Raw genomic sequence first — 27288 nt, 5'->3', positions numbered from 1 at the left:
TTTTTCATAAATTGATTCGGCAGTCACTTTGTGGTAAAATCTATCCATTTTTTATTAATATCTTACTTAGTAAATACCGCTATTTACTAAGTAAATAATAGTGATATTTGGTAAGTAAAACATTAATTAAAAATTTATTTTTTCAACTAGCCATGTCAAATTGAAGATTTTCTAAATATTGAACTATAAAATGAATCTTGTTTATTAACAATATAAATAATTTATACATAGCAATTCTAAACTTTGAAGATAAAAATCTTGAAATTATGTTCTCACACATTCAATAACGTGATAATATACTCGAATAATAATGATCTCACAGCAAGTTAAAATTCTAATCATCTGTTTAAAAAGTGCTTGCAAACTTGCAGTAAATTTTAAGGCTAAGACCTCTTAAAATATTATACAATATAATAATAATACATAATAGTAATACCTCTACAGATAAGTAAATACTAATTAGGTATTTGACCGCCAGCGTGTTTCTTTATTTTATTAACAAGAAGTGATGTCAAACGATGGAATTTTCACCACAAATTTCTCAGAGGGAGCTCACCATTATTTGATGATATTATATATGTACAGTGGAACCTCTCAGAACAAGCATAATTTGTTCCAGAATCTTACTAGTTAAGGACATTTTTTTATTTTTACGGTTCACAAGTGAATGTTGTGAAAAAAGGACTTTCTCTGTAACTTGTTATGCAAAATGTCGCTTGTTAAGGGAGCCACTTTTTCACTTTTTTTTGTTCGTTAAACAAATTACTCGTTGAGAGAGGTTCCACTGTACTGAAAACTTGAATACACAAATAAAAGATAAAACCTCTACTTATTGTGCATTTGACAGATCTCACTTACTAGAGGACCAAAAAACAAAACTATTTCAGATAACTTCCTAGTTTGTATTTATTCTTAAAACAAAACAATGCTAGCGCCATTTAACCGCTGTGACTTGAGAGTAATTTGTGCAGTTCCGAGATGAGATCGGGAATGTAGTTCCACGTGGGAGTGATCTTTTCTATTGCGGAAACAAATGCAGATTTCTTTATGGGGTGGCTGTTGGTGACAAAGTTGATTTGAACATCGTCAGGTTTGACACGCGGCAGCAGGCATTGCGGAGAGTGAACTACCACTTCTAAAACAGTCAAGAGACGGCCGTTGCATATTTCAAAACTCCACCTGAAAAAAAGTTTTGTTTTTTAGAATAAGAAGTGAAAGTATTTCACAGGTTAATCAATGTATTTGGAATATGAATATCTAAATCCTAGATACTAGATGGATAGATTTTGGACCCTGGAACAAGTCAACTCCTGGGTTATTTATGCAAATACAAAATCGGAATCACACAATGATATCACTACATTGGATTTTTTTCTTGCCATATGAAATTTAGATAGAAAGTGTAATCCTTTATATGAGGTGTTTTTTTTTGAGATATAAAAATTCTAATTTCCCGCAGTAAATTGATGGTGGTACCCGCCGTGTGGCATGTTGCGCCATCTTGATGAAACCGCACACCGCTCTGTCACATCGATGCCGTTCAACGAGGTACGAAGAAGTCAGTAATCATGGTTCTGTAGGGCTCTACATTGACCGTAACATTCTGGCCGGCATCGTCTTATAAAAAATATGGGCCAATGATTCCACCTGCCTATAAAGCACACCAAACAGTGACTTGTAAGGGTGTCTCGACAAAGGCTACCGGGATTTTTTCCACTGCAAATTCGACAATTCTGCTTATTGACATGGTTGTTTAACTAAAAATGTGCCTCATCGGTGAACAAAATTTCGTATCGAAAAAGAGGATCCAGGTGAATATTGTTTTCGGCCCATTTACCGAACCTTCATCAAAATCTTCAAACCCCTTATCCGCACCCCAATGGTGCATAGGGCACTGTATCATATAAACGCAGTGTTATCTTGATCGTTAACTCATGAATGTGATCAGCCCTCCGCTTCAGATGCCAATCCAGGGTAATATTGAATAAATATTAGAGTGAAAAAATTACTTATATTTATTTGACCCCCCCCCCTGGGAATCGAACCCGGGACCTCCAGAATGGTAGCCGAGCGTTCTGACCATTACACTACGGAGGCGGACAACAATGTGCACAATAGCCATTCAGTCTATTCATGGTGAAAAAGCAAAAAGTATTGACTACAAATCAAGGGCGTGTGGACAAGTCGGCACATACCGGTCATCCTGGAAGATCAGGTTGTGCTTGATGTGCAGCAGGTGACAGCGGTGGGACCAGGTCCAGGAGTCCCGGATGGTGCTGATGCAGCGGGCCACGAGGGCGGGCAGGTCGGAGCACAGCGGGTGCTCCGTCCGCAGCGAGGAGCCATCCAGACGCCACAGGGCAACCTTCACGGCCAGCGAGTGGAATTTCTGGTTGAAGTTGCTGAAGATAACTGCATCAAAAAAATTCAATTTCCAGTTTCTAATTTCTGTTTTACTTGGTAAATACCACTATTTCTTAAAATATATTGTGACACGTGTTTCATTCCACATCATTTTCAAACACCGTATGTGAAGCTAAGTCTAAATTTTAGAGTTGTGTTCTTGGGACGTTGGAGGTTGAAGAAGAGCTAGGAGCCGTTTCTTATTTATTATTTCTTATCAGTGGGAACAATGACAATAGGGGGAAGGGTTTAGCCATTATCATATTGTTAATTTCTAACCCTTATCCGCACCCAATGGTGCATAGGGCACTTCATCGTAGTGACAGTGTTATCTTGATCGTTAGTTACATGAAGGAAAGGCGATCACTCCTGCGCTTCATATACCAGCCCAGGGTAATATTGAAGAAATTTGAGTGAAAAATCACTAATATTTATTTCGATCTTTCTGGGAATCGAACCCGGCACCTCCACCACAGTAGCTTAATAAGCTAACCACTACACTATGGAGGTAGACCATACAGTGAGTAATTACAATACTGTAAACTGATGATGACAAAAGAAGGCACAAAATTAGGACCATGTAAGAAGTTGAGGGGGGGGGGAAAGAGAGGTAGAAAAAGGGAGAAATGATCATGGAGAGTAAGGTTTGTATGGATAGATGTTTCTTGAAGGATGTTAGAGAAGTGGCATTTTCCACGCAAAGAGGTAATTCATGGCAGAGTCCGGCAGTTTTGATGGAAAAGGAATTATTTAAGAATAATATATGTCGAGGAATTAAAAGAGTTTTCTTCTAAAAAGATTGCGTCAAGATAGCAAATGTAAACATGGAAGAAAATAAAACTTACCATTTGTAGAGTTTAAACTGACGTTAGTTATAGGCCGCATCAAGTTACTGCTTCCTTGGTGCAATGATTCTAGTAAAACCGACATCTTTATGCTTCCCCTCATCAGGTAAAATATGCACTCATTATCCTCCACGTGCGCCAAGGAACACACATCTCTGAAAATAAATATCCAATTAGGAATGCAGTTATATTAAATATTTTTTACACAATATACCATACTGTAAAGTAGAAAAAATTAAGCAAAAAGTATACCATATATTTCATATTGATTTATAGATTTAGCGTTTAATTTGTAGAACTCCATTTTAATTTATCCATTAAATATTAAAAACAAACTTTGATTTTTAGTCTACTAAATTGTATTTTATTATAAAAAATACATAAAACTGAAATTTGTGACAGTTGTTACGCCTTGTTATGGCATTTTCAAACTACTGTGAAGATTAAAAGTGGCACAATATTAACAAATTCAATCTAACAATTTTGCAGCAAAAATTTGTCATTTATATTCAGTTTGGGTAATTAGTTCAATACCGCACACAAGTTATAATATACTGATCCTTATCTGCACTCTATGGTGCGTAGGGCGCTGCATCAAATTGGTGCAATGCTAACTTGATCGTTTTATTATATGAAGGCAACGTGATCAGTTCTGCGCTTGAGGTACCAGTCCAGGTTAGTATTAAATAAATATTAGAGCGAAAAACAGTTATATTTATTTTGACCATGGTAGGAATCGAACCCGGGACCCCTAGCGTGGTAGCCAAATTCACTAACCCACTACACTATGGAGGCGGACTAATATATAATATACAGCTCAAGTGTCCTATTTTAAGGGTGTTTGTGCACTACATGGAATTTTACCGTCCCGCTATCCGGTTTTGAAAAATGAAAGCGACTACGACAGTTTAGCGTGATCAAATTTACGCGCAACGTGTTCACGCACCGATTAATGGACAAAAGCACAAGCCAATTCAAGCCAATCATCGTTTTAAAATGCTAACTGACGTGCCGGATGGTAAAATTCCGTGTAATTCCGGGTAGTACACAAACGCCCTAAGACTTTTTATATAGGATAAATAGATAAAACAATAAAACTACCAGGACATTGGATATGTCCTTAAAAAAGAGAAAGAGAAATTATGAAAATATTCATGTATTTAACAGAGGAGAAACCATTCTGTTCTATTTGCCAAAACTAGTCACCACTCAAATTTACATAAACCACACTGACATACTAAATGTTTTATTTTTATTTTTTGTAAATAAACATTTTCTTAACTATTAGACCACCATAATTAGGAAAATTTCATCCGTTACGTAGCTGGTCTCAACAAGGTGTAGGAAGCAATATTGTCAGTGAGTGAATAACTTATTGTGTTAAAGTCTAACACCAGAGTTACATAGTCCGGCTTAAAGACCCTTCTCCCAGATCATTTCCGGAAAAAAGATGGAAATTTCTTATAAAATCTAATAACATTTATTTATCAAATATAAACAATGCTTACTTGTCTAATTGAAGATCTTTCAGCAACTCCTCAATGTCTTGCTTTAAGGGAACGGCGGGCAATGTCGGCTGGAGGGTTGATCTCCTCAGTATTGCCTTTATCGGTGACTCTTCACAACACAGAGACTTTTCACTCTCACAGAGACTTGCATCGGTAACTTTGGAAGATCCACATTCCACAGAAACATGTTTGTCTTCACTCAAAGGACCGGGTTTCTGAGTTTCATCATTATTTTCAGTCACCATCTCTTCCTTAGATTTCGCTTTATGCGTGTGTTCATTTTCACGATGATTATTATCAGACTTGTCTAAGGAACTATTCACTAAAGACAAATCGGATATGTTGGCTATTAAATGATCCGAGTGATTGTGGTTATCACCGTTATTTTCTAATTTCTTTATTTTATCAGATGCACTCCCTAAAATATCTATTACATCGGTGTCTGGCAGTGAGCAGTTTTTCATGATGTCATTTTTTGTTATAGTGTATGTCATTGTGTCAATTTCGTGGTTGATAGTCACAGCAGAAATGTCCGATGCAGTGGGGGTTTCGATTTGGCATTCTGTATTACTGTCTTTTAGCCAAGAGCACACCGACGGTAGAACTTTCTGTTTTTTAGATTGTGAAATATTTAGCGCTTCTGTGAATTCATGATCTGATTTCCTCTTTCCGACAGTATCACATGGCGTGTCTAACTTCTTCATTTCAGGGGACCTGTCAGTTGAAATTACATTCTTTGTCCTGTCAGAATTGTCTATGTTTTCAAATGTAATTTTCAAATTTGGATCTATGATCGAATGTGACTTTAAATTATTCAATGTTACCGCTTCGCTCAACAAACTTTTCATCAATATATTTGTATTGTTTTTAGCAGGAGATAAACTATCAACTATTTCTTCATGGTAGTGAGGTATTGTGCGACAGAAAGAATCACCTTTTATCGATATTGTACTTTTATTTGGTAAGATTGTGTGATCATCCTTAAACTTTAAGAACTGAATATTACTCTCATTTTCTGGTTGATTTTCTATTACATCAACATCTATAAGAGCTTCCTTGCTAGTTTCGACACAAGGAAGTGTGATATCGATAGACATGTGGCAATCTGAAGTGTTTAACTGCACATTACTATGTGCAACTTCAATTTTCGATTCTTCTAAAACTGGAAGGCTCAAATCGCACGCAGATTTTCCATCTGGAGCGCTCATCATAGACTCATCACTGGGGAAAGACGTATTGCGATATGTACCAAAGTTTTCAGTGGAATTCATAATTTTTTTACTGTCAAATTGTTGGTGATCAAACAAAACAGATTTAGTCTCATTAATCTGACTTGTAGTATTAACAAAACTAGTGCAGGTCATGTTAGTTCTGCTCTCCCACATAGCATTTCTAGGTAATAGTTGTGAAACACTACAATGATCAGTCATCCCTTGTCCATAAGATGTATTCCCTGAAGGCATGTGCAACATGTGTGCTGGATTTTCACTAACACAAGCATAACTAACATCCATATTGGTCGATGAATCCAGTTCCTTGATTGGGTTACGGTTGGTATTGTTTGCAACATCCACACCAATTGATGGTAGAATACTGTCAGTATGGGTTTCCATTTCAGATTTATTCATCAAACAGTCTAATTTACTATTTTCCATACCATAAATACTAGATTGATTCATACAGCCTTTGTTTATATTGACAATCGACTTATTCAACCTTCTAGCGTCAATGGCAACGGGAGGTATACTAGACATTAACATATTTGAATCGGGATTCTCTTTTTCAAAATTGATTATTTCCCTTGTGATGTCTACAAGATTAGGTATCACACTAGTCATTGACATGTTTGATTCAGGATTCTCTTTCTCAAAATTGATTGTTTTCCTTCTGTTGTCTAAAACATTAGGTATTACACTAGTCATTGACATGTTTGATTCAGGATTCTCTTTCTCAAAATTAATTGTTTTCCTTCTGTTGTCTGCGGCATTAGGTATTACACTAGTCATTGACATGTTTGATTCAGGATTCTCTTTCTCAAAATTGATTGTTTTCCTTCTGTTGTCTAATGCATTAGGTATCACACTAGTCATTGACATGTTTGATTCAGGATTCTCTTTCTCAAAATTAATCGTTTTCCTTCTGTTGTCTAAAACATTAGGTATTACACTAGTTATTGACATGTTTGATTCAGGATTCTCTTTCTCAAAATTGATTGTTTTCCTACTGTTGTCTGCGGCATTAGGTATCACACTAGTCATTGACATGTTTGATTCAGGATTCTCTTTCTCAAAATTGATTGTTTTCCTTCTGTTGTCTAAAACATTAGGTATTACACTAGTCATTGACATGTTTGATTCAGGATTCTCTTTATCAAAATTGATTGTTTTCCTTCTGTTGTCTGCGGAATTAGGTATCACACTAGTCATTGACATGTTTGTTTCAGGATTCTCTTTCTCAAAATTGATTGTTTTCCTTCTGTTGTCTAAAACATTAGATATTACACTAGTCATTGACATGTTTGATTCAGGATTCTCTTTCTCAAAATTGATTGTTTTCCTTCTGTTGTTTGCGGAATTAGGTATCACACTAGTCATTGACATGTTTGATTCAGGATTCTCTTTCTCAAAATTGATTGTTTTCCTTCTGTTGTCTAAAACATTAGGTATTACACTAGTCATTGACATGTTTGATTCAGGATTCTCTTTCTCAAAATTGATTGTTTTCCTTCTGTTGTCTATAACATTAGGTATTACACTAGTCATTGACATGTTTGATTCAGGATTCTCTTTCTCAAAATTGATTGTTTTCCTTCTGTTGTCTATAACATTAGGTATTACACTAGTCATTGACATGTTTGATTCAGGATTCTCTTTCTCAAAATTGATTGTTTTCCTTCTGTTGTCTAAAACATTAGGTATTACACTAGTCATTGACATGTTTGATTCAGGATTCTCTTTCTCAAAATTGATTGTTTTCCTTCTGTTGTCTAAAACATTAGGTATTACACTAGTCATTGACATGTTTGATTCAGGATTCTCTTTATCAAAATTGATTGTTTTCCTTCTGTTGTCTGCGGAATTAGGTATCAGACTAGTCATTGACATGTTTGATTCAGGATTCTCTTTCTCAAAATTGATTGCTTTCCTTCTGTTGTCTAAAACATTAGGTATTACACTAGTCATTGACATGTTTGATTCAGGATTCTCTTTCTCAAAATTGATTGTTTTCCTCCTGTTGTCTGCGGAATTAGGTATCACACTAGTCATTGACATGTTTGATTCAGGATTCTCTTTCTCAAAATTGATTGTTTTCCTTCTGTTGTCTAAAACATTAGGTATTACACTAGTCATTGACATGTTTGATTCAGGATTCTCTTTCTCAAAATTGATTGTTTTCCTTCTGTTGTCTAAAACATTAGGTATTACACTAGTCATTGACATGTTTGATTCAGGATTCTCTTTCTCAAAATTGATTGTTTTCCTTCTGTTGTCTGCGGAATTAGGTATCACACTAGTCATTGACATGTTTGATTCAGGATTCTCTTTCTCAAAATTAATTGTTTTCCTTCTGTTGTCTAAAACATTAGGTATTACACTAGTCATTGACATGTTTGATTCAGGATTCTCTTTCTCAAAATTGATTGTTTTTCTTTTGTTGTCTGGGGCATTAGGTATCATACTAGTTATTGACATGTTAGATTCAGGATTATCTTTTTCAAAGTTAATAGTTTTTCTTCTATTATCAAAAGTATCAGGAATTATACAGCTCATTGGCTGAATATCAGTCTCATGTTTGATATCTATATTGAAGTATTCATCGGTGTTTCCATTTTTTATATCTGCTAGGTTATAAGCGCATTCTTCCTTTATTTCTGCCTTTATACTGACATTTTTTATTATAGTATTTCTACTTGATTTCAGATTTTGCTGATTGCTATTAAAAATACTTTCTTCACTCTGACACGGAGAATCATATTTTGAAATGATATTTTTTTCACTTTCTTTTATAATATTTGAAGTTATTTTATCTAATATGGGGCCCTGCACAACATTGTTACTTTTAGGTTTAGAAAAACCAGATAAAGGATTATTTAGTAAATCCTTCTGGAATTGACTAAAATCTCCCAAAAGAGAAACATTATTAATGCCGTCTGTATTTGGTTTACTATCTAAATCTTGCTGAATTAAATCATTAGGGTTTTTATTGAATATATCATCTTGACAGACGGTCATTGACATGTTGCATTCAGAATTATTTGGATCAAAATGCATTGTTCTTCGAGACATTGTCTTAATGTTTTTCGAATCCATATCCGTGAATTCATTACTTGGAATATTGTCATCGTAGACACCTCGGTTATACAAGCCTCTATCGACAAGAGTCATAGACATATTACAGTCAGAATTATTTTGGTCAAATACAACAGTACACCTTCTGTTTGGGAAGGGTTGATGGATGTCATCGGGTACACCTCTCGTTTTCTTATCAGGTAGGATATACGAATCGTCTAAACCACTGTCAGGGAGGGTCCTCTTCATGGTGACAGGACAATCCTCCATCAGCTTCTCCTCTGTCAAAACGAAATCTCTCTGGAAATGTTCTAAAATGGACGATGTACTATTAACTTGAGCTTTTTCAACTTTCTGAGTGACCATTTCTATACTTTGTTGGCGCACAAGATGCATCTGGATATTCTCTTTATCTATCACCCAATTGTCTTCCGATACTTTTTGTTCAATCTGTGATAGGTCAAAAGAGTTCTTTTTTACTATCACATGCTTGATTTCCTGGATGGGAACGGGGACTCCTTGCGTGATTGACATTTCTGATTCATTAAAAGTGATATCTTTTTCATTGATGGAATCATCGTTAGCTCGAATGTTAGTAAAATCTAGCTTCAGTCCTGTAGAATTACCAGCGAGCTGATTAGTCATATTGTGAAGATTTGAGAAATCACTCTTTGAGTTTTCTATGGAAAGGGGATCTTTCGATGAATCCATAGATATTTTGTAGTTAATAAGGGCCTCGGTGTGATCGGAGAAAGTGAGTTGTGTGTTGTGAAACACGATATTGGGAATGTCTTTTTCAATGGGTTTACTGAAGCCGGTCAGCATGGCGTGAATGTCCACACAATGGTCCTCGGTGTCATCCTCATCGGGTAAAGCCGCAAATGTTATATCGTGGTTAGTAGTGTAACTTTCATTGGATTCATCCCCCGCCTTCATAGCGTTGTTATCATTATTGACGACGCCAGAGCAGGCTGCGTTATTGTCGGAGAAGGTGAGCTGGTAATGTGCCGGTCCACTGGAGTCGGAAATATCAGGTTTGTTTGCCTCCTCGTAGATATTGTGCCATATAGTATTTCCATGATCCGATGTAAAAAGTCTAAAATTAAAATTAAAAAATCAATTTTGTTGAAAAATTAATTTATAACGGAAATTGATTGTTGACTCGCATATCAACTCTATAATACTGCTATAAAAAATGTGTCATTCAAACGTACACACTTACGATTATAGAGCCACAAAGGTAAACTACGATAGTAATGTTCGCATATGTATGAAATATCGCTCACTCCTTTCAAGAACGTCATAAATCAAAAATTGTCGATTTTCAGTTGTGCATGTTTTCAGAATGCCCAGAAAATGTACTATATCCCAGCAAAAGAGGCATATTTTTAACTTAATATTTACCCGCTACAGGGCAGAAAGTGTTGTTTTTGCATTTTGAAGAAAAGGTATTGTTTAATTATTTTTTTAAATATATTAAATATTTTTCAAATGGAGAAAAAACCTCCAGGTTTTACCTAAAAAGATTTGCTGCGCAGCAAAAAGTTCAATAAGTGGCTTGATACTTATTTTTAATACATTGTATTATTTTCTTAAACATTAAAAACGTTCTCCTGAAAAATCAAGTATTTTGATTTGACGTTCTTGAAAGGAGTGAGCGATGTGTGAACTCATCACTTTTCATTTAGTGACACTTCAAGAAAAATATAACATCATTCAACAGTTGTTTCCAGGTGACTTACGCGACTCCTTTTGTGGCAGAGAAAGACACCCTCCGACTACGCAAGGTCTCCATAGTATTCCCATCATCTTCTTCCGCAGGCTTCAGGTCTAATTCTGACAAGGGTTGGCGCGCCTTCGGGGGCTTCAGTATAGAGGAACGACGACCAGCTCTATCTTTAGACATTTTAAGGCTGAAAAAAACACTTAAACCGTTATCGAATACCGTTTTAAAAAGGTCGTCAAGACGCTCAGCAAAAACATATGAATTTCTTTTAAAAAAATGTACATCATAGATCAACAATGAAAACTTTGAACACATATCACAGTAAACAGTCAACTTTTTGGAGATATAGCAAGAATGCGTATTATAAATTATACCTTATGTTTAAAAGTATATATTGCAAAGTAAATGCATTCCCAATCAAGTTAAAAAGATTCTGAATTTAGTTCTTTTTACAACTTCTCGATATAAAAATGTCAAGAAAATTTCAAAACACGACCCGACTTTAACCGAAAATAAGCATTTTTAAAGATTCAAAGAATTCAAAAACTAAAAATCTCAGAACACCAACTTTACGAATCAAAATCATTGATGGAGTAATTTGTCATTAACAGTACTTACCTGATTCATGCATATGTCTATTAAATATTATACATTATGACCATAAAGTGTCCGTAATATTCGCGCCTAAACTTTGACAGTTTGACGTTTATATTTAGCTAAAAACACTGATTACGGTTTTTATTAACGGGAAATGAAAACATTATTTGTAACCATATTATAAATTAAGTAACAATGGTATTACAAAACTCCGGTAAGTATCGCGCCGAAAAGGGTGAATCGTCTAAAGGCGAAGGATTTTCTTCTGGATATCGGTGAGTATTCAAAATACTTGGTAACTGTTTGTTAACAATTTATTTTACTTTTACATTATTACAATTATAAATTTAGGGAAGATACTTCTGAATCAAGAATTAGAATAGCGTTGGAGAATGACAAAATTGACTCCAAATATGGTTTTGAGAGACTGCGCGACCACCGGGAAAGGACTGGCTTTTTACTGAACATGCACACGGTAAATATATAAAAAATAAAAAAATATAGAAAAATCTCGGATATTTTTGTGCAAAATGACTTTCTTTTATGTAATATTTTTGTTCTAGACTGAAATTCTTGACGAGGACAGAAGACTTATAGCAGCTATGGATTACTTTTTTATTGAAATGGATGGATCTCGATTTAAAGTCTCGCTCGCGTACCAGCCTTATTTCCTTATTAATGCACGGAAAGAATGTGAACAAGAAGTGATTATGTTCCTCACTAAAAAGTTTGCTGGAGTTATTGCCAAAATAGAGACCATTGAAAAGGAAGATTTGGACCTGGTAAGTGCAGTGTCCCGAGCTACATTTTTACATTATATCTTTATCACATTTCTCTGAAATTAAAAAAAGCATAATGTCTATTTTCTATTTCCAAATTTTCTGAAGTGTGATAGTGTGACAGTTTGATATATGATATAAAAGTAAAAAAAATTCTCACATCATCATAATCAACATGTATGATTTCCCACAATTTGTGTACAAAATTTAATGAAGATAATATAAAAAGTTTTGCGTCACGGGAACTTTAATAAATAGCACAAGGTGGCAACTGCAGAACTGCAAGCCATTATGCATTTTTTTAAATTATGAGATCACCAACCAGAAGGCGATTACTGATTGATTATGATAAAGAATTATTTATTTACTTCATATATTTTATATATAATTTTCCGTAAACATGTTCATATATATTATATTGATATTGTATAATTTCTTTCTTAATACAACAGTTAAGAATAAAATTGTAGAACACTCGTGGATGTGTGATTTTTTTTATGGAAAAGAAGGGATCAAGTTGTCAATCTTAAAATGGACCGCTGCAGTTTTTTAAATCTTCCATTCATTTCGACCACTGTTCAAGGCATTTAATTTTTGCAAATTTTCCAGGCAAACCATTTGTCAGGGTTAAAACAAAGTTACATAAAGCTTTCATTCATGTCCACCAACGACATGATGAAGGTGCGTAAAGAAGTACTCACAGCCGTTAATAAAAATAAGGAGAGAGAGAAAACGGATACCATCTATGCTGAAATGTTGACCAATGCTCTCACTAGTGCAGCAGCCTTGGAACATGCTAAGAAAACTACTGACCACATGGAGAACATCTTGGATATTAGGTATGTACATCTACCATTTCACCAGGATTATAATTTTAAGTGGTGTAAAACAGACCTCCCACGCTTTTCATTTACCAGGATCAGAAAAGCGGATTATCTGGGATATTTTGTATTTTGATTAAGGCATTGGAAAATGGTTTCCTAAATTATTTAAATAACTTGACATATTAACACATTCATTGCATTCAATATCTCACAAACAATAACATGGTGCTGACAAAATAGCGATTTTCAAAATGTTAAAACTATATTAAAAATATGAAATAATATGAAATTTATTTTTGTACATACTAGTTTACACTGTTTTATTTGTGTGTAGCATTCTCGCGCGGTTCATGTTTATACTCACATTGGGACACGCAAGTATAAACATGGGTCGAGGGGAATAATGCTGAGTTATCATGGTTAATATGTTCGCAAATTATGCATTCATACATGATGTTTTTAAAAATTTATTACACACTGAAATAAAATATTATGTCAAGACTATGCATTAAATTACGCAATGATACTTTTATGACATTTGACTCATTGCAATGAACCAACACGCCTAGCGCTTATTCTACACGAGGAAATGTTAGATGTATACGCCTGGCGCGTACGCCGCACTCAGTTTTAGTTAAATGAGCCTCAAACGCTTCCCGAAATTGAAACTCCACCATTGCATTAAAAAATAAATATTTGTACGCACCTTTAATTATTTTGATTTAAATCATCTTTTTTCTTGTTATATTTTCTTTTAGAGAGCATGACGTCCCTTATCACGTGAGAGTGTCCATAGATATTAAGATATTCTGCGGTTCTTGGTACAACGTGAAACCGAGGGGAACGAGCACGGAGCATCCTATAATTACTAAAAGGGACGACCTACTAGAGCGACCCGACCCTATTGTTCTAGCATTTGATATTGAAACAACTAAACTACCGCTCAAGTTTCCCGACAACCAAACCGACCAAATAATGATGATTTCTTACATGATCGATGGCCAGGGATATTTGATAACTAATAGAGAAATCATTTCTACGAATGTGGAAGATTTTGAATACACACCTAAACCAGAATTTGAAGGGTAAGTATCCGAAGTTTGCATTTATATAGTGATGTAGATAGTGCGTTTCATTACTGCATACCATAATCTTTAATTTTTTGTACATGTTTTTGGTAAAAAATCATTACAATATTCTATAAGCAATAATTGTTTTTTCTTCCATCTTATAATCATTACTTAGTGTAAGCAAGTTTACGTATTTGATATTTAATAGTGATGGTAAAAAATGAAGCCTAAGAAAATCATACCTACATACGTGATAGTACTATAAATGAATGCTACGATTGTAGTGTTTGTATAATATAGAAAGCGCCCTTGAGGTAGTATATATCCCTTTGGCTACCAGGACTTTTGCGCATATCATGCTAGAAAGACCGAGAGTTTACCACAAATAATTGCAAATAAAAATGAGTAAGGTAATTCATGCACAACTGTTTGCCATTGTTCAGGCATCTTTTGCAAGACAAAACTATATAAAAGATTTTGGTTAGCTAAATGCACGCAACTTATACAAAAGATTAATATATCAAGTAAATTCCGCATGTTTCTTAACCACACTTTTTATGCCATGCGCAAAAAAACAGCAAACTTAATGACTCGCGCTGGCGGCGAGCTTTGAGTTCATTTCAACTTCCAGTCGGGACTAAGAACGTCGCAGGTAGGGGTGCCAGTAATTAATGAATAAAAAATAATTATTTGTATTTAGTTATGTATTATATTTATATCAATCATTTGCATATTGTTGAGTAACCGTAACGCGCAAATATGTATTTATTTGAAGAATATCACAGCAGTCTTTACATATCCACCATTGTGAGATGTTTATAATTGAGTGTAGTGATTTTGTATAAAATAAAACAAATATCGTTATAATAACACAAATACTGTATATGGAAAACGATAATGAAACGGGAGTTAATTCTGGTCCAGTTTCAGTTGAAAGCGATTTGATAACATCGTGAAGGAGAATTCAAAGACTAATATGTACTATACTATAAAGTAAAAGTGACAGTGATAGTTTTTCACATCAGTTTGATGATAAAAATGTAAAGGTGTCTGTTACCTAGAGGCATCTGACACAAAGCCATGGGTACTTTGAGGAGGGATTAATGGATACAATGTACAGCGAAAATAATTTACAATTTTGTATTTATGTTACAGAATGTTTATAGTCTTCAATGAAGAAAATGAATTGGCATTATTGCAGAAATTTTTTGATCACATTTTAGACGTGAAACCTCACATATTTGTAACATACAACGGTAAAAATAACTATTTATTAATGGTACTTACATTTTAACACATTTCGGACAGGTGCTCTTTACGCCTGTAGACACTGGCGATGTAATTCGATAATTATGTACATATAGTTAAGACCTTAACAAAGAGATTGATACATAATATTCATATAAAAATATTGAATGTGTAATTCTTTCTTTTCTGACTTTGAGGCAGGCACAGAAGATAAAAATACCCTTTCCGTCCTTAAGCATCAATCGACCGAATGGCTAGAAATAACTTTCCCGTCCCAAGTGTGTTAAGATAAAAATTACCTATTTTAATAATATTATTATACATATTCAATCATTATATCTTTACTTATTGAAAACTAAAATTAAAAAAAAAAAATTGTAGGTGACTTCTTTGATTGGCCATTTGTGGAAGCACGGGCATTAATTCATGGTTTGAATATGAAAAAGGAAATTGGATTTTCTAAACAGAACTTGAGAGAAGGATCATACCTTTGTAGGCCCGCTATGCACATGGACTGTTTCTGGTAAAATATTCATCAAGATAAACAGTTAATTTTTACTTATTTTTTTTTACAAAAATGTTAATAAAATTAGTAGTTACTTTTTTATCATACCGAGTATAAGTCAATATATCAATGTAATCTAAGTGTTGAATGATACAGCATCTAATTACATAATACAGTTAGGACACAACCCATTTTGCCTGGTAGTTAAACTATCCTAGTTTTTGAGATCTCTGAATGATTGACATAAATATTTTATAAACAAAACTAATTTTAATTTAAAACCTGCACTTTGTTTTTTAAAAATTATGTTATTTATTATTCAAGTACATATATGTAAATCGAGTTGTAGTCCCGTGGTTAATACTGTAGACACTGCATTTCTGGGTTCGAGCCCACTCTACCACAATTTACTATTTGTATTTTAATAACATACAATATGGTATCAAATTGAAATATTTGTGTATTTACAATAAGAACTTTATTTATCCTATAAAAAAATAATGTATGCACCATAAAATTATGAGAAGTGAAATGTAAACAAAAGAAATTATAAATACTACATTGCTAATGTAATATACTTGACTATCGTACTGGAGGTCCCGGGTTCGATTTCCAAGGGGGGTTTAATAAATGTAAGTGAGTTTTTAATAACTCTAATACATATTTATTCAATATAACCTTGGACTGGTACCTGAAGCGGGGGGCTGATCACCTTCCCTTCATGTGTTAACGATCAAAATAACACTGCGCATAAGCACTGCACTGCATCATATAAATGATGCAGTGCCCTATGCACCATCTGGTGCGGATGAGGGTTAATTTTTTTTAAATTATAATAATCTCGATTTACATTTTTCAGTTGGGTAAAACGAGATTCCTATTTGCCGGTTGGTTCACAAGGCCTGAAGGCTGTAGCCAAAGCAAAGCTTCGATATGATCCTGTAGAATTAGATCCTGAGGATATGTGTAAGATGGCTGTAGAACAACCACAGGTAAGGGTCTTATATTTATTGATCTTCTGACATCCGATTGGTAGTGCATAAAATAAAAAGTATCCCTTTATTTTGATCCTGTCCCATTGTCGGGTGAGCCTTGAAATCGCAAATCGCTCACTCCTTTCAAGAACTTCATAAATAAAAAATCGTCAATTTTCAGTTGTGCATGTTTTCGGAATGCCCAGAAAATGTACTATATCCCAGCAAAAGCGGCATATTTTAAACTTAATATTTACCCGCTACAGGGCAGAAAGTGTTGTTTTTGCATTTTGAAGAAAAGGTATTGTTTAATTATTTTTTTAAAAATAAACTTAATATTTTTCAAATGGAGAATAAACCTTCAGGTTTTACCTAAAAAGATCTGCTGCACAGTAAAAAGTTCAATAAGTGGCTTGATATTTATTTTTGATACTTTGTATTATATTTGTAAACTTTAAAAACGTTCTCCATGACATTCTTGAAAGGAGTGAGCGAAATGTGCAAAAATATCATAAGATGATGACGAACGATGCTTAGAATTGACAGAAAACATCATTGTAAAATTCAAAATATCATTCTACTTTTCAAATTGTGGAAAAATTCAAATAATCGTTCTCTTAACTAACTTATGTATAAATATATGTTGCTTCATTGACAATATTTTAAATATATCTAATCTTTGCAAGCATATAAATATTAGATTTATCACCCGGGGGATTGTTATGTCAGAGATGTCTCGCAGAGGATTCACTCTACTTCACGAAAATCTCATTAGATGTCGCAGCCAACTCGTTTGTAAATGGGCTCATGTATATTGAATAAATACAAGTCACAAAAATGATGTTATGGATGTTTAAACATGGGCAGAGTGGCGAATGTTTAACTAGTATATAAATTGATCCATTAAGCCAGCCAATGATAGGCCGTAAGCCTTGTAAATGCCAAAACACTTCTCTATTTCCTCCGCTTCATCTCTGAGACATCTGTAAGATTTTTTATTTTTATTTTTACAGGTGTTATCCAATTATTCAGTGTCTGATGCCGTTGCTACTTACTACTTGTATATGAAATATGTCCACCCGTTTATTTTTGCCCTGTGTACCATCATTCCTCAGGAACCAGATGAGGTAAGAGCTAATCTACTTAATTAAATGACAAACGCTATAATAAACCAGAAAATTAACAAAATGGTATTGAAAATGTAAAATATTATAATCTAACAAAATCTGGATTTTTTTGAATATTGAAAGCATTAACTTTGTGGATCATATTGATATATTATTTCAAGAAATAAAAATACTTTGTGTTTTGATCCACTCACATTTTTATTAACCAACTAGTTGTTGCCGAAACTAGTTGGTTAATAAAAATGTGAATGGATCAAAACACAAAGTATTTTTATTTCTCGAAATAATAAAATCTGGATTATTTCAGGTGTTGAGAAAGGGCTCTGGCACTCTTTGTGAGTCTCTGTTGATGGTTGAGGCTTTCCACGCCAATATTGTGTTCCCCAATAAGCAAGTGGAAGAGCTCAATAAACTCACTCCAGACGGGCATCTCCTGGATCATGAGACTTATGTTGGTGGGCACGTGGAAGCTTTGGAATCTGGTAACAATGCCGTTATTTATATAATTTCCCATATGCAAGGATGCTATTCCAACTTTCTAAAATTCAATTGATTTTTCTTTTTATTTATGCATAGAACAAAATGAACTAAACCAGTTTCTGTATGTTTTATCATATGGCAAAATTTTCCATCCAAATTTAAAATGTCATTTTTTTAGAACTAGTGTTAATAGTGCAATTATTTTTAGCTTGAAATGTAGCTGATTCATCCTAATACAGTAAAACCTCGATATAACGGACCTCCATTTAACGAATTTCGGATATAATGTTCAAAAATCCGTTATTGACTTATCGTCAAATAACAAAGTTCAACTGTATTATACGCATTTTCGTAATTTTATAGAGTTGATTATAAAAAAATAAAGAAAACTTCAAAAGTACAAGTAAAACTCAATCCATTTTTCAAAGCAGGATTACCGAAAGCAAGCGTGTCAATATCAAACAGCAATCACAATGAGTGTCGGAAGACAATAAATTGAATTTTGTTTGTATTTTGTATAGTTTATTTATATCTTAATACAGTGTTTATATCTTCCAAACAAAAAGTTTTTTTATAATTTATTTTTAAACCTATTTCTATATAACATACTCGGCTTTAACGGACACCCCCTCCCCCCAATAAGTCCCTTATATGGAGGCATTACTGTACTGACAGTTATAGACATAATCTAAACAAGAAATTATATTTTTTATAATTATTAATATTTTGTTTAGTGATTATTGAAACAGTAATCTACAGGATGGTACATTTTTTTAATTTTAAACCCAGTTAAAAGAGTGGTAGTAAAGGTTTCTTATGTTTTATTTTCAGGGGTTTTTCGAGCCGATATTCCGTGCAGATTCAAACTAGTGCCGGAAATGTTTGACAAACTGATAGATTCAATAGGCAAAGTAATGAAACATGCAATTGAAGAGGAAGAGAAGGTTCCCCTGGAGTTAGTGACTAATTTCGATGAGGTCTGCGATCAGATCAAAGAGAAACTAATGATGCTTCGCGACCATCCCAACAGATTGGAGAACCCCATCATTTATCACTTGGATGTTGGGGCTATGTATCCTAATATCATCCTTACTAACAGGTAATTATTTTTTTTAGGACCTGTTTACAGGAATCAGAATTTTGTAATATTTTAAAATTATGTCAAAAGTTGTTTGGGGATTGTGGTGGTGTGGAGGAAGAAGACGGTCGGATTGAATAAGTATTTGTTGATCGAAAGGTGCTACACGAAGCGGTGCAGTGTACTTGGTGTAGCGATGACGTAGCGTGGCATAGTGGGGTCGAAGCAATGATGTGGCTGCGTCGTAGCGGTGTCGTAGCAGCGTAGATGGACTGTCGGGCCGAACGGAGTATCTTCGTGGCGTTGGCGAAGATGCTGGACTGTAGATCGTGGCGAAGTCTTGATGTGGTAGTCTCGTGACGTTGATGATACTTGACGAGCCTCCAGTGGAGGAGTGAGATATCGATCGTCGTAGTCGCGTTCCTGGCGGAGAAATGAGATAGCGAGGCACGGCCTGTACCCCATTTATATCGTTTGGGAACTCTTTTTTCCTTTGTCTCGGTTGAGGATCAAAGTCCGTTGACATGTTAGTCAAAACAAATCCAGGTAGCCTTTCACTGAATGTGTGCACTTCTTTGTTCCCGGTCACTGCCTCCTTTGTTCTACATAGTTGCATTTATCAAATTCTGAGAAATTCACTATTATTAGCTGCCGAGTTGACTGACCACTACAGTTGCATTAGTGTTCAATTTAACTAGCTTTTGGTGTTTCTTCGTTAGGTTGCAGCCGTCAGCCATGGTAAACTCCAGCGTGTGTGCCGTGTGCGACCTGAACCGACCCGGTGCTACTTGTCAGAGGGATATGGAGTGGGTGTGGAGAGGAGAATATTGTATGTAACTGCTTATTAACACACTTCTGATGGGAAAGGTTTGGTCGATTGATGCTTAACCCTTTCCGGTCCCTCAAAAAATCTAGGTAGACAGTTACATTCCAATTGGAAAAAAGCCTTTGTCCTCTGCTCCACATACTGTTGCAATAGATACGAGTGACAAAAATGTATGCTTGGAATTTAAATAAATAATACTAATGATGAAAGAAATGTCAAATAACATCTAACATGGGACCTAAGAGAAAAAAATCGATGTCGAATGAGATTCGACATTGGACCAGTAAGGGTTAAGGACGGGAAGGGTATTTTTACCTTCTGCGCTGGCCTCATTTTAAAGGCAGAAAATAAGGAATTATCCAATGTTTTTATACGGATATACCAATCTCTTTGTTAAGGTCTTAACTATATGTATGTACCTAATTATCAAATCCCGTCGCCAGCGGTTTGCAGGCATAAAAAATACCCGTCTGTAATGTGTTATTATATTCTATGGTGAATATCGGCCAATTAGGCTAGTTGATGGCTTTTTAGTTAAAAATCATTATTATACGTAGTATTTTCATGGCATAAATATCAAATAGTTAAAATTCTAATATCAGATCTTGTAAAAAGAGGGGGGGAGCATAACTTCTCCGTTTACTCTATTTTCATAAATTGTTTTGATTGTTAACAGTAGGATTATCTTTACCAATATTTTTACCAATAACTTTAATCATTTTTATGATATTTTTTTATTTTTTACGTAGCACCCGCCACCCGTAGTGAATACCAAAGAATCCAGCAACAATTGGAGACTGAGAAGTTTCCTGCTCTTTTCCCCGGCGGACCTCCGAGGGCCTTCCATGCGCTTCCTAAGGAAGATCAGGTTATTTGATCATTAATATTACTTATTGACAATCATTACAATAAAAATGGAGTGATAAAATTTAAAATCCGGATTAAGTAACAACTTATTTTAAGGAATCAATCGCCTGTTACTGATTAACATACTTTTTTGATACCCTTTCAATCTTTACACACGTAATATAACCAAAATATATATTTGTATTTTTGAAAATTTGTTTAATGTGTTATTAAATATTACAGGCTGCTTATGAGAAGAAACGCTTAGCCGATTACTGCAGAATTGCTTACAAGAAAACTAAAATCACGAGAGAGGAAGTCAAAACAACCACCATTTGTCAGAAGGAAAATTCTTTCTATGTAGATACTGTCAGAGCATTCAGGTACTTTGAAATCTATCATAAAAATATTTAAAAAATGATCTAGCTACATCTATGTAATGTTTTGTTAAGCGTATTATTATGTAATAATGCGCTAAGCAAAAATAATACCACTTTCTCAGGTTTCGGGAGGTTAGGTTGTTATGTTCCCCATTCGGTAGAACCAACCTGCCGATGGAAATGCCGTTTGGGAGGGCAGTATCCCCCCGCACAACCGTATCTCCTTGCATATCTCCTTTTCACATCGGCAAGGGTGCCTTTAAGAGGAAAATATTACCTCTGGTGTAATTCTCGGTTATGTCCTCTTGCTATTTTCTGATTATTAATTATTATTTTATCTCCCTGTCTATACAAAGGCATGTATGTATGTATACGTATGTCTTTATATATGTGTATGTCTGTGTATGTAACAACTTATAATATATTCTTCTTCTCCGTCTTATTCCTCATAACTGAGGGTTGTGACTCTTGTGGAAGCAATGACTCTTCTCCAGTTATCCCTTGACTGCGCTGCGCGTAGCGCGCTAACCACCGAGGTGCCTGCTGCTGCCTTAATTTGATTTGTCCATCGTGTGGGGATCTTCCTCTCCCTTTTTTCAAGATTAATAATATATGTAGAAGTTCTTTGTAATAATCTGCATTTGTAAATTGGAGAATCATTCTTAACTTGTCATAAAACTTGTTCTTTGTCTTCTTACAATATATGTATATGTTTTATGTACATATGACATTGTTATGTACATAAAATAAAAAATATATAAATATATCGTAGTCGTACAGGAGAAAATGACCAACTAACAAAACGCAAAATGTTCAGGAGGGCCATTTCAGTCACTTTTGCTTTGGTAAGAAAATAAACATCAATGCAGTTAGTCATTTTTAAGTCAATGTATTATTAAGTTTAAAATCAAAATCATTCCAATATTAAGGTAGTAAGATATCAAATAGTCTATGATCACGTTTTTTTAAAAAATACACTCGGTCACTTTCTCCTGTATGACTACGATATGAGCAAATGAGTAATATATTTTTAAAAAATCAATTGTTGCGCGGTATGATCGATAATCCTGAAATTATCCGGAGCATTGGTCTGTATGTTCCCGATAGTTACCTAAGACAGCGTCGGCATGGTTATGCCTGTCGATGGTTATGCCTGTAGGAAGAGCTACCGCTATGTTGAACAATATCACATTGGATACTGATCTGTTCCATGTGTCCGAAGGAGTTTTTGAAGCGGGATTCTTCTACACATTTAACAAGAGTCTTACTTTTCAATTGGTTTTTTTAATTTATACGCCTTAAATGTTTGTTTGTAATGTATATATTAATTATTGAATAAATTGAATTGAAAATTTGATTGAATTGAAATATTTTACCACTGAAAGAAACAAAAGATAACGTTGATTTTTGTTTCTTTACCCCTCATGTGTTACTTTATTTTGTCAACAGAGACAGAAGATACGAGTATAAAGCACTGAACAAGCAAGCCAAGCAGAAGGTAGCCGACGCGGTGGCAGGTGGAGATGCGGGGGAGATCAAAGCCGCAAAGTCTTGCGAAGTGTTGTATGACTCCCTTCAGCTGGCTCACAAGTGCATCCTCAACTCTTTCTACGGATATGTCATGAGGAGAGGGTAATCATGTCAGATGTCAAAATATAATATAAAAAATTAAGGGCTTATAGCGTCTCCCGCTCTCTACCAACAGTATGTAAAAGACGCATTTAAGCGTTTCCCGCAAACAATGTGATAATTATTTAAACATTTTCTTCTGTAAAAATCGAGACAGCCGATCTCCTTTTTAACTTTGTATCCTTCTCTGACCAGGGCTCGCTGGCACAGCATGGAAATGGCCGGGATTGTGTGCTACACCGGAGCACACATCATCATGAAGGCCAGGGAGATTATCGAACAGGTCGGCCGACCCTTGGAGCTGGATACCGACGGCATTTGGTGCGTCCTACCGGCCTCCTTCCCCGAGACATTCTCCGTCCTGTCTAGCCACGCCAAGAAAAAGAAAATGATCATTTCATATCCCAACGCTGTTCTCAACTCCATGGTCAAGGTAACAATGTGGAATGATTACAATACTTTCTTCTTCTTCCTCCGCTTGGTGTAGGCCTTGCGGCCTGTTTTTGAGAGGGATTAGCCTCCTGCAATGTTGATTCCTAGCTGTCAATCCATCTCTTTGGTCATCTGCCCATCTCTTTGGTCGTCTGTCTGACGGGACGTCTACCTTGGGGTTGGCCGTGCAGTGCAATGTGGGTTCACTGCTAAATAAAAACTTTCCTAATCCAACCATAGTTGGCTCCAGTGAATCCACAAGTACAGTGTCATGGGATTAATAATACATGTATGTAGGAGTTCCAAAAATGTGGGTAGTGTGGTCGTCAATAAGTGGGTAGAATGGTGAATATTGCATGTGTGTAAAGTGATCACTTAACCAGCCTATGGCAGGTCATAAGCCCTGTGAATACCCAGACTTCCATATTTGTCTTCATTTATGTTGAGATGTCAAAAATGTAAAAATAACTCCTAAGCGGATTAAATCCAGATTTGTGAAAAAGTATTTGGACACACTCAAAATGTGTTTCTTTGTAATAAACTGCACTCGTATTAGTGCCTTATGTGCCATTGAGTGGAGATAAGGGGCAGAAGAAAGTGTATCATCAAGACGTGAAAGAAGAAAAAAATTCCATCTTTATTCTATTACCCAATTACATATAGGTTTTTTTTTCAGGACTCATTTACCAATGATCAATATCACGAACTCGATGATCCGATTGCCATGAAATATTCACAAAGATCGGAAAATTCCATCTTCTTCGAAGTAGACGGGCCTTACCTAGGAATGGTTCTACCCGCGTCCAAGGAGGAGGGTAAAAAGCTCAAAAAACGATATGCCGTGTTTAATTTCGACGGAACACTTGCCGAACTGAAAGGATTTGAAGTGAAACGCAGAGGAGAGCTGCAGCTCATTAAAATCTTCCAGTCCTCTGTCTTTGACGCATTCCTCAAAGGGGATTCCTTGGAGACTTGTTATGCTGCGGTAGCGAAGATCGCCGACTACTGGCTGGACGTGTTATACAGCAAAGGATGTAACATGCCGGATTCGGAGCTGTTTGAATTGATCTCCGAAAACCGCTCCATGTCTAAGAAGCTCGAAGAGTACGGCGGTCAAAAATCCACATCCATTTCGACTGCCAAAAGACTGGCGGAGTTTTTAGGAGACCAAATGGTAAAAGACGCGGGGTTAGCTTGTAAATTCATTATTTCCCGTAAGCCCGACGGAGCCCCGGTTACAGAAAGAGCCATTCCTCTGGCAATTTTCCAAACAGGAGCGAGCGTCAAGAGACACCATTTACGGCGCTGGCTAAAGGATAACTCGATTTCTGATGATATCAATATCAGAGACGTTTTGGACTGGGGCTATTATATCGAGAGATTGAGTGGAGCTATACAAAAGATCATCACAATTCCAGCAGCGATGCAGGGGGTATGTACCTAAAATTTATTTTAAATTCAATATTCAATACAATTTAAATTTATTTTATTTATCAAGTTTGTATTATGGTGCATCTCTATTGACCCCCAATTAGTAAAAATGATTACTCTAGAGAACGCATAAACTTTCCGACACACTCACTAACACACGATTCAAGGTTTTTTTTTTACAATTTACAAAGTAGTTTAAATAAACCATAGTATGACTTTTATTTAAGTTTATATACTTTTTTATATATTTAAAATAAATATGAGTGATTTTTTCACTGTAATATTTATTCAATATTACCCTGGACTGGTACCTGAAGCGGAGGGCTGATCACCTTTCCTTCATGTGTAAACGATCAAGATAACACTGCGTTTATATGACGCAGTGCCCTATGCACCATTGGGGTGCGGATAAGGGATAAGGGTTTTATATACTTTCAATGGACTCATAATAATTTCAACATATTTTCATTTGGAAATATTGTTTGCTCTTGAAACATGTATGTATATGTAAAAACAATATTGTAATTGTGAAATAAGCAAAACAGTAAAAATGGCACTAAATTAAATAATTAGAGAATGTATTACAATGTATAAGAATTGAACACTACAAGGGAGACAAGCAAGTGAGAAAAATTACAATATGTACATAATCTCTAAGTCGTGAGTCTAACAGTTCAACACTTTTTAAAATTTTTGGGTAATATATACAAAATTATACAAGGTTATTGGATTGAATTATTCTTTTATTTACATATATGCATATATAATGAAAATATGTGATACGTTTCGTCTTATTAAGACATTATCAAACTGCTAGCAGCATGATTAGCGTGTTTAGCTACCGTGCTGGAAGTCCCGGGTTCGATTGCCAGGGGGGGGCTAAAAATAAATATAATTGATTTTACACTCTAATATTTATTTAATATTACCCTGGACTGGTTCCTGAAGCGCAGTAGGGATCATCTTGCCTTCGTGTAAGTAACGATCAAGGCAACACTGCGTCGATATGATTCAGTGCCCTATGCACCACTGGGTGAGGAAAAGGGTTAGAAGAAGAATATGTAAATAAAATTCGAATTCAATCCAATAACCTTGTATAATTTTGGATATATTACTCAAAAATTTAAAATGGAATTCTACCAACTGTCTGCAGATACAATAAATAAGTTCAACACTTGCTGATTGTGTGATTGATATTAATATATTATCGATGATGAGTTATTAAATTTTTTTTTTTTGTTAGCTTTCAAATCCTGTGGAAAGGGTTAAGCATCCAGATTGGCTTCATAGAAAAATGTTAGAGAAGAATGATGTCTTCAAGCAGAGAAGGATCAATGAAATGTTTATTACAAAAGATAAACCTCAACCTTCCAATGCTGATATCGCCGATGAGGAAAACAGTGAGCCAACACCGGTAAGTGGTTTCCATGACTCCCCAGTCTGCAGATTTTGTACGGAGGATAACGAAACACCCGTCCATATCTTTTATAACTGTGACGCACTCGCTTGCAACCGAAGTCACATCCTTGGAGGACCACTACTAGACTCTGAGGAGGTGAAGCTCCTACCACCAGGACAGGTTGTGAGCTACATGACTCAAGTAGGCCTTGAGAGTGAGCTATGACACAGAGGGAGGTCACAGTAGACCTAATATGGTCGCAGTGACATAAGAGATGCAAGATCCCTCGACCTCATAAAAAAATGTGGTTTCAATTACTCAACTCATCGTCTTGTTGTGGTCCTGTGGTTAGTGCCGCGGACTCTGAGATAGAATTTCCGGGTTCGACCTTACTCTACCGCAATTTTATTTCTATCTAACTAATTAACTAACCATGACGCCGCTTCCTGCAGGGGTAGAATGCACCACTCTGTTTTTGCAAATACTCTTCGCCTTTTTCTCATTCATGCTTTTCCTCATACATACCTCCCGATTATTTCGTTATGGTATGTCAATACCCAAGTTTTTGAAGTACCTAATCATGCCAAGTTTTTCTCATTTTTCCTTTTGCTTCTATTTCTTCAAATTACTTTTCTGTTATAGATGGCTGATATGGAAGATATTGGTACGTCAAAGAAGCTGACTTCTGGTATAATCAGACCAATGGTCACCATTATGAAGAGGAAAAGGGAGACTCCTGCGCAGGAGGAAATATCCAAACACTCATCCTGGAGAGAGGCTTTGGGTCCTCCGCCACCATTTGGGAAAACTAAGGTATTTATTTATTTATAACTACAAATCGACAATGGATTGATAGCTGGAAATGGACATTGCAGGAGGCTAACCCCTCTTA

The 27288-nt window shown here is 35.3% G+C and overlaps 2 protein-coding genes across 2 annotated transcripts in view; one reads left to right on the top strand and one right to left on the bottom strand.

Annotated features, from left to right (window-relative positions):
* Positions 1-804: 804 nt before the first annotated feature.
* LOC148310197 (uncharacterized) lies at positions 805-11326 on the bottom strand. Its single transcript, XM_088258868.1, has 6 exons — positions 11146-11326; positions 10788-10958; positions 4757-10141; positions 3249-3403; positions 2196-2412; positions 805-1179 (listed from the first exon to the last, which is right to left on the bottom strand). Exons 2-6 carry the CDS (start codon positions 10949-10951, stop codon positions 939-941), a joined length of 6162 nt encoding a protein of 2053 aa, XP_088114994.1. The 5' UTR covers positions 10952-10958; positions 11146-11326; the 3' UTR covers positions 805-938.
* A 115-nt stretch (positions 11327-11441) lies between these two features.
* PolE1 (DNA polymerase epsilon catalytic subunit 1) overlaps positions 11442-27288 on the top strand; it is a 29803-nt gene continuing 13956 nt past the window's right edge. The window contains exons 1-19 of the mRNA XM_088258770.1: positions 11442-11643; positions 11720-11843; positions 11932-12150; positions 12757-12986; positions 13730-14056; positions 15197-15297; positions 15671-15812; positions 16654-16786; positions 17782-17895; positions 18203-18377; positions 19207-19474; positions 20173-20282; positions 21029-21147; positions 21369-21508; positions 22955-23137; positions 23330-23567; positions 24243-24998; positions 26241-26411; positions 27039-27209. Coding sequence (XP_088114896.1) covers positions 11564-11643; positions 11720-11843; positions 11932-12150; positions 12757-12986; positions 13730-14056; positions 15197-15297; positions 15671-15812; positions 16654-16786; positions 17782-17895; positions 18203-18377; positions 19207-19474; positions 20173-20282; positions 21029-21147; positions 21369-21508; positions 22955-23137; positions 23330-23567; positions 24243-24998; positions 26241-26411; positions 27039-27209 — 3801 coding nt within the window. The 5' untranslated portion in view covers positions 11442-11563. The remainder of the gene's footprint in view (positions 11644-11719; positions 11844-11931; positions 12151-12756; positions 12987-13729; positions 14057-15196; positions 15298-15670; positions 15813-16653; positions 16787-17781; positions 17896-18202; positions 18378-19206; positions 19475-20172; positions 20283-21028; positions 21148-21368; positions 21509-22954; positions 23138-23329; positions 23568-24242; positions 24999-26240; positions 26412-27038; positions 27210-27288) is intronic.

This window comes from Brachycentrus maculatus, unplaced genomic scaffold (genome assembly GCF_059751285.1).
Source record: "Brachycentrus maculatus isolate JH-2025_06_01 unplaced genomic scaffold, ASM5975128v1 h1tg000104l, whole genome shotgun sequence".
Classification (NCBI taxonomy): domain Eukaryota; kingdom Metazoa; phylum Arthropoda; class Insecta; order Trichoptera; family Brachycentridae; genus Brachycentrus; species Brachycentrus maculatus.
This window is presented reverse-complemented; position numbering and strand designations above follow the sequence as displayed.

Bases quoted from the DNA above. Each gene is read 5' to 3' on its own strand.
- LOC148310197 (XM_088258868.1), bottom strand. From the start codon at position 10,951: ATGTCTAAAGATAGAGCTGGTCGTCGTTCCTCTATACTGAAGCCCCCG. The intron at 2,413-3,248 runs GTAAGTTTTATT...TTTTTGATGCAG, and splicing joins CAGTTTAAACTCTACAAATG to TTATCTTCAGCAACTTCAAC. The intron at 1,180-2,195 runs GTATGTGCCGAC...ACTTTTTTTCAG, and splicing joins CTGATCTTCCAGGATGACCG to GTGGAGTTTTGAAATATGCA.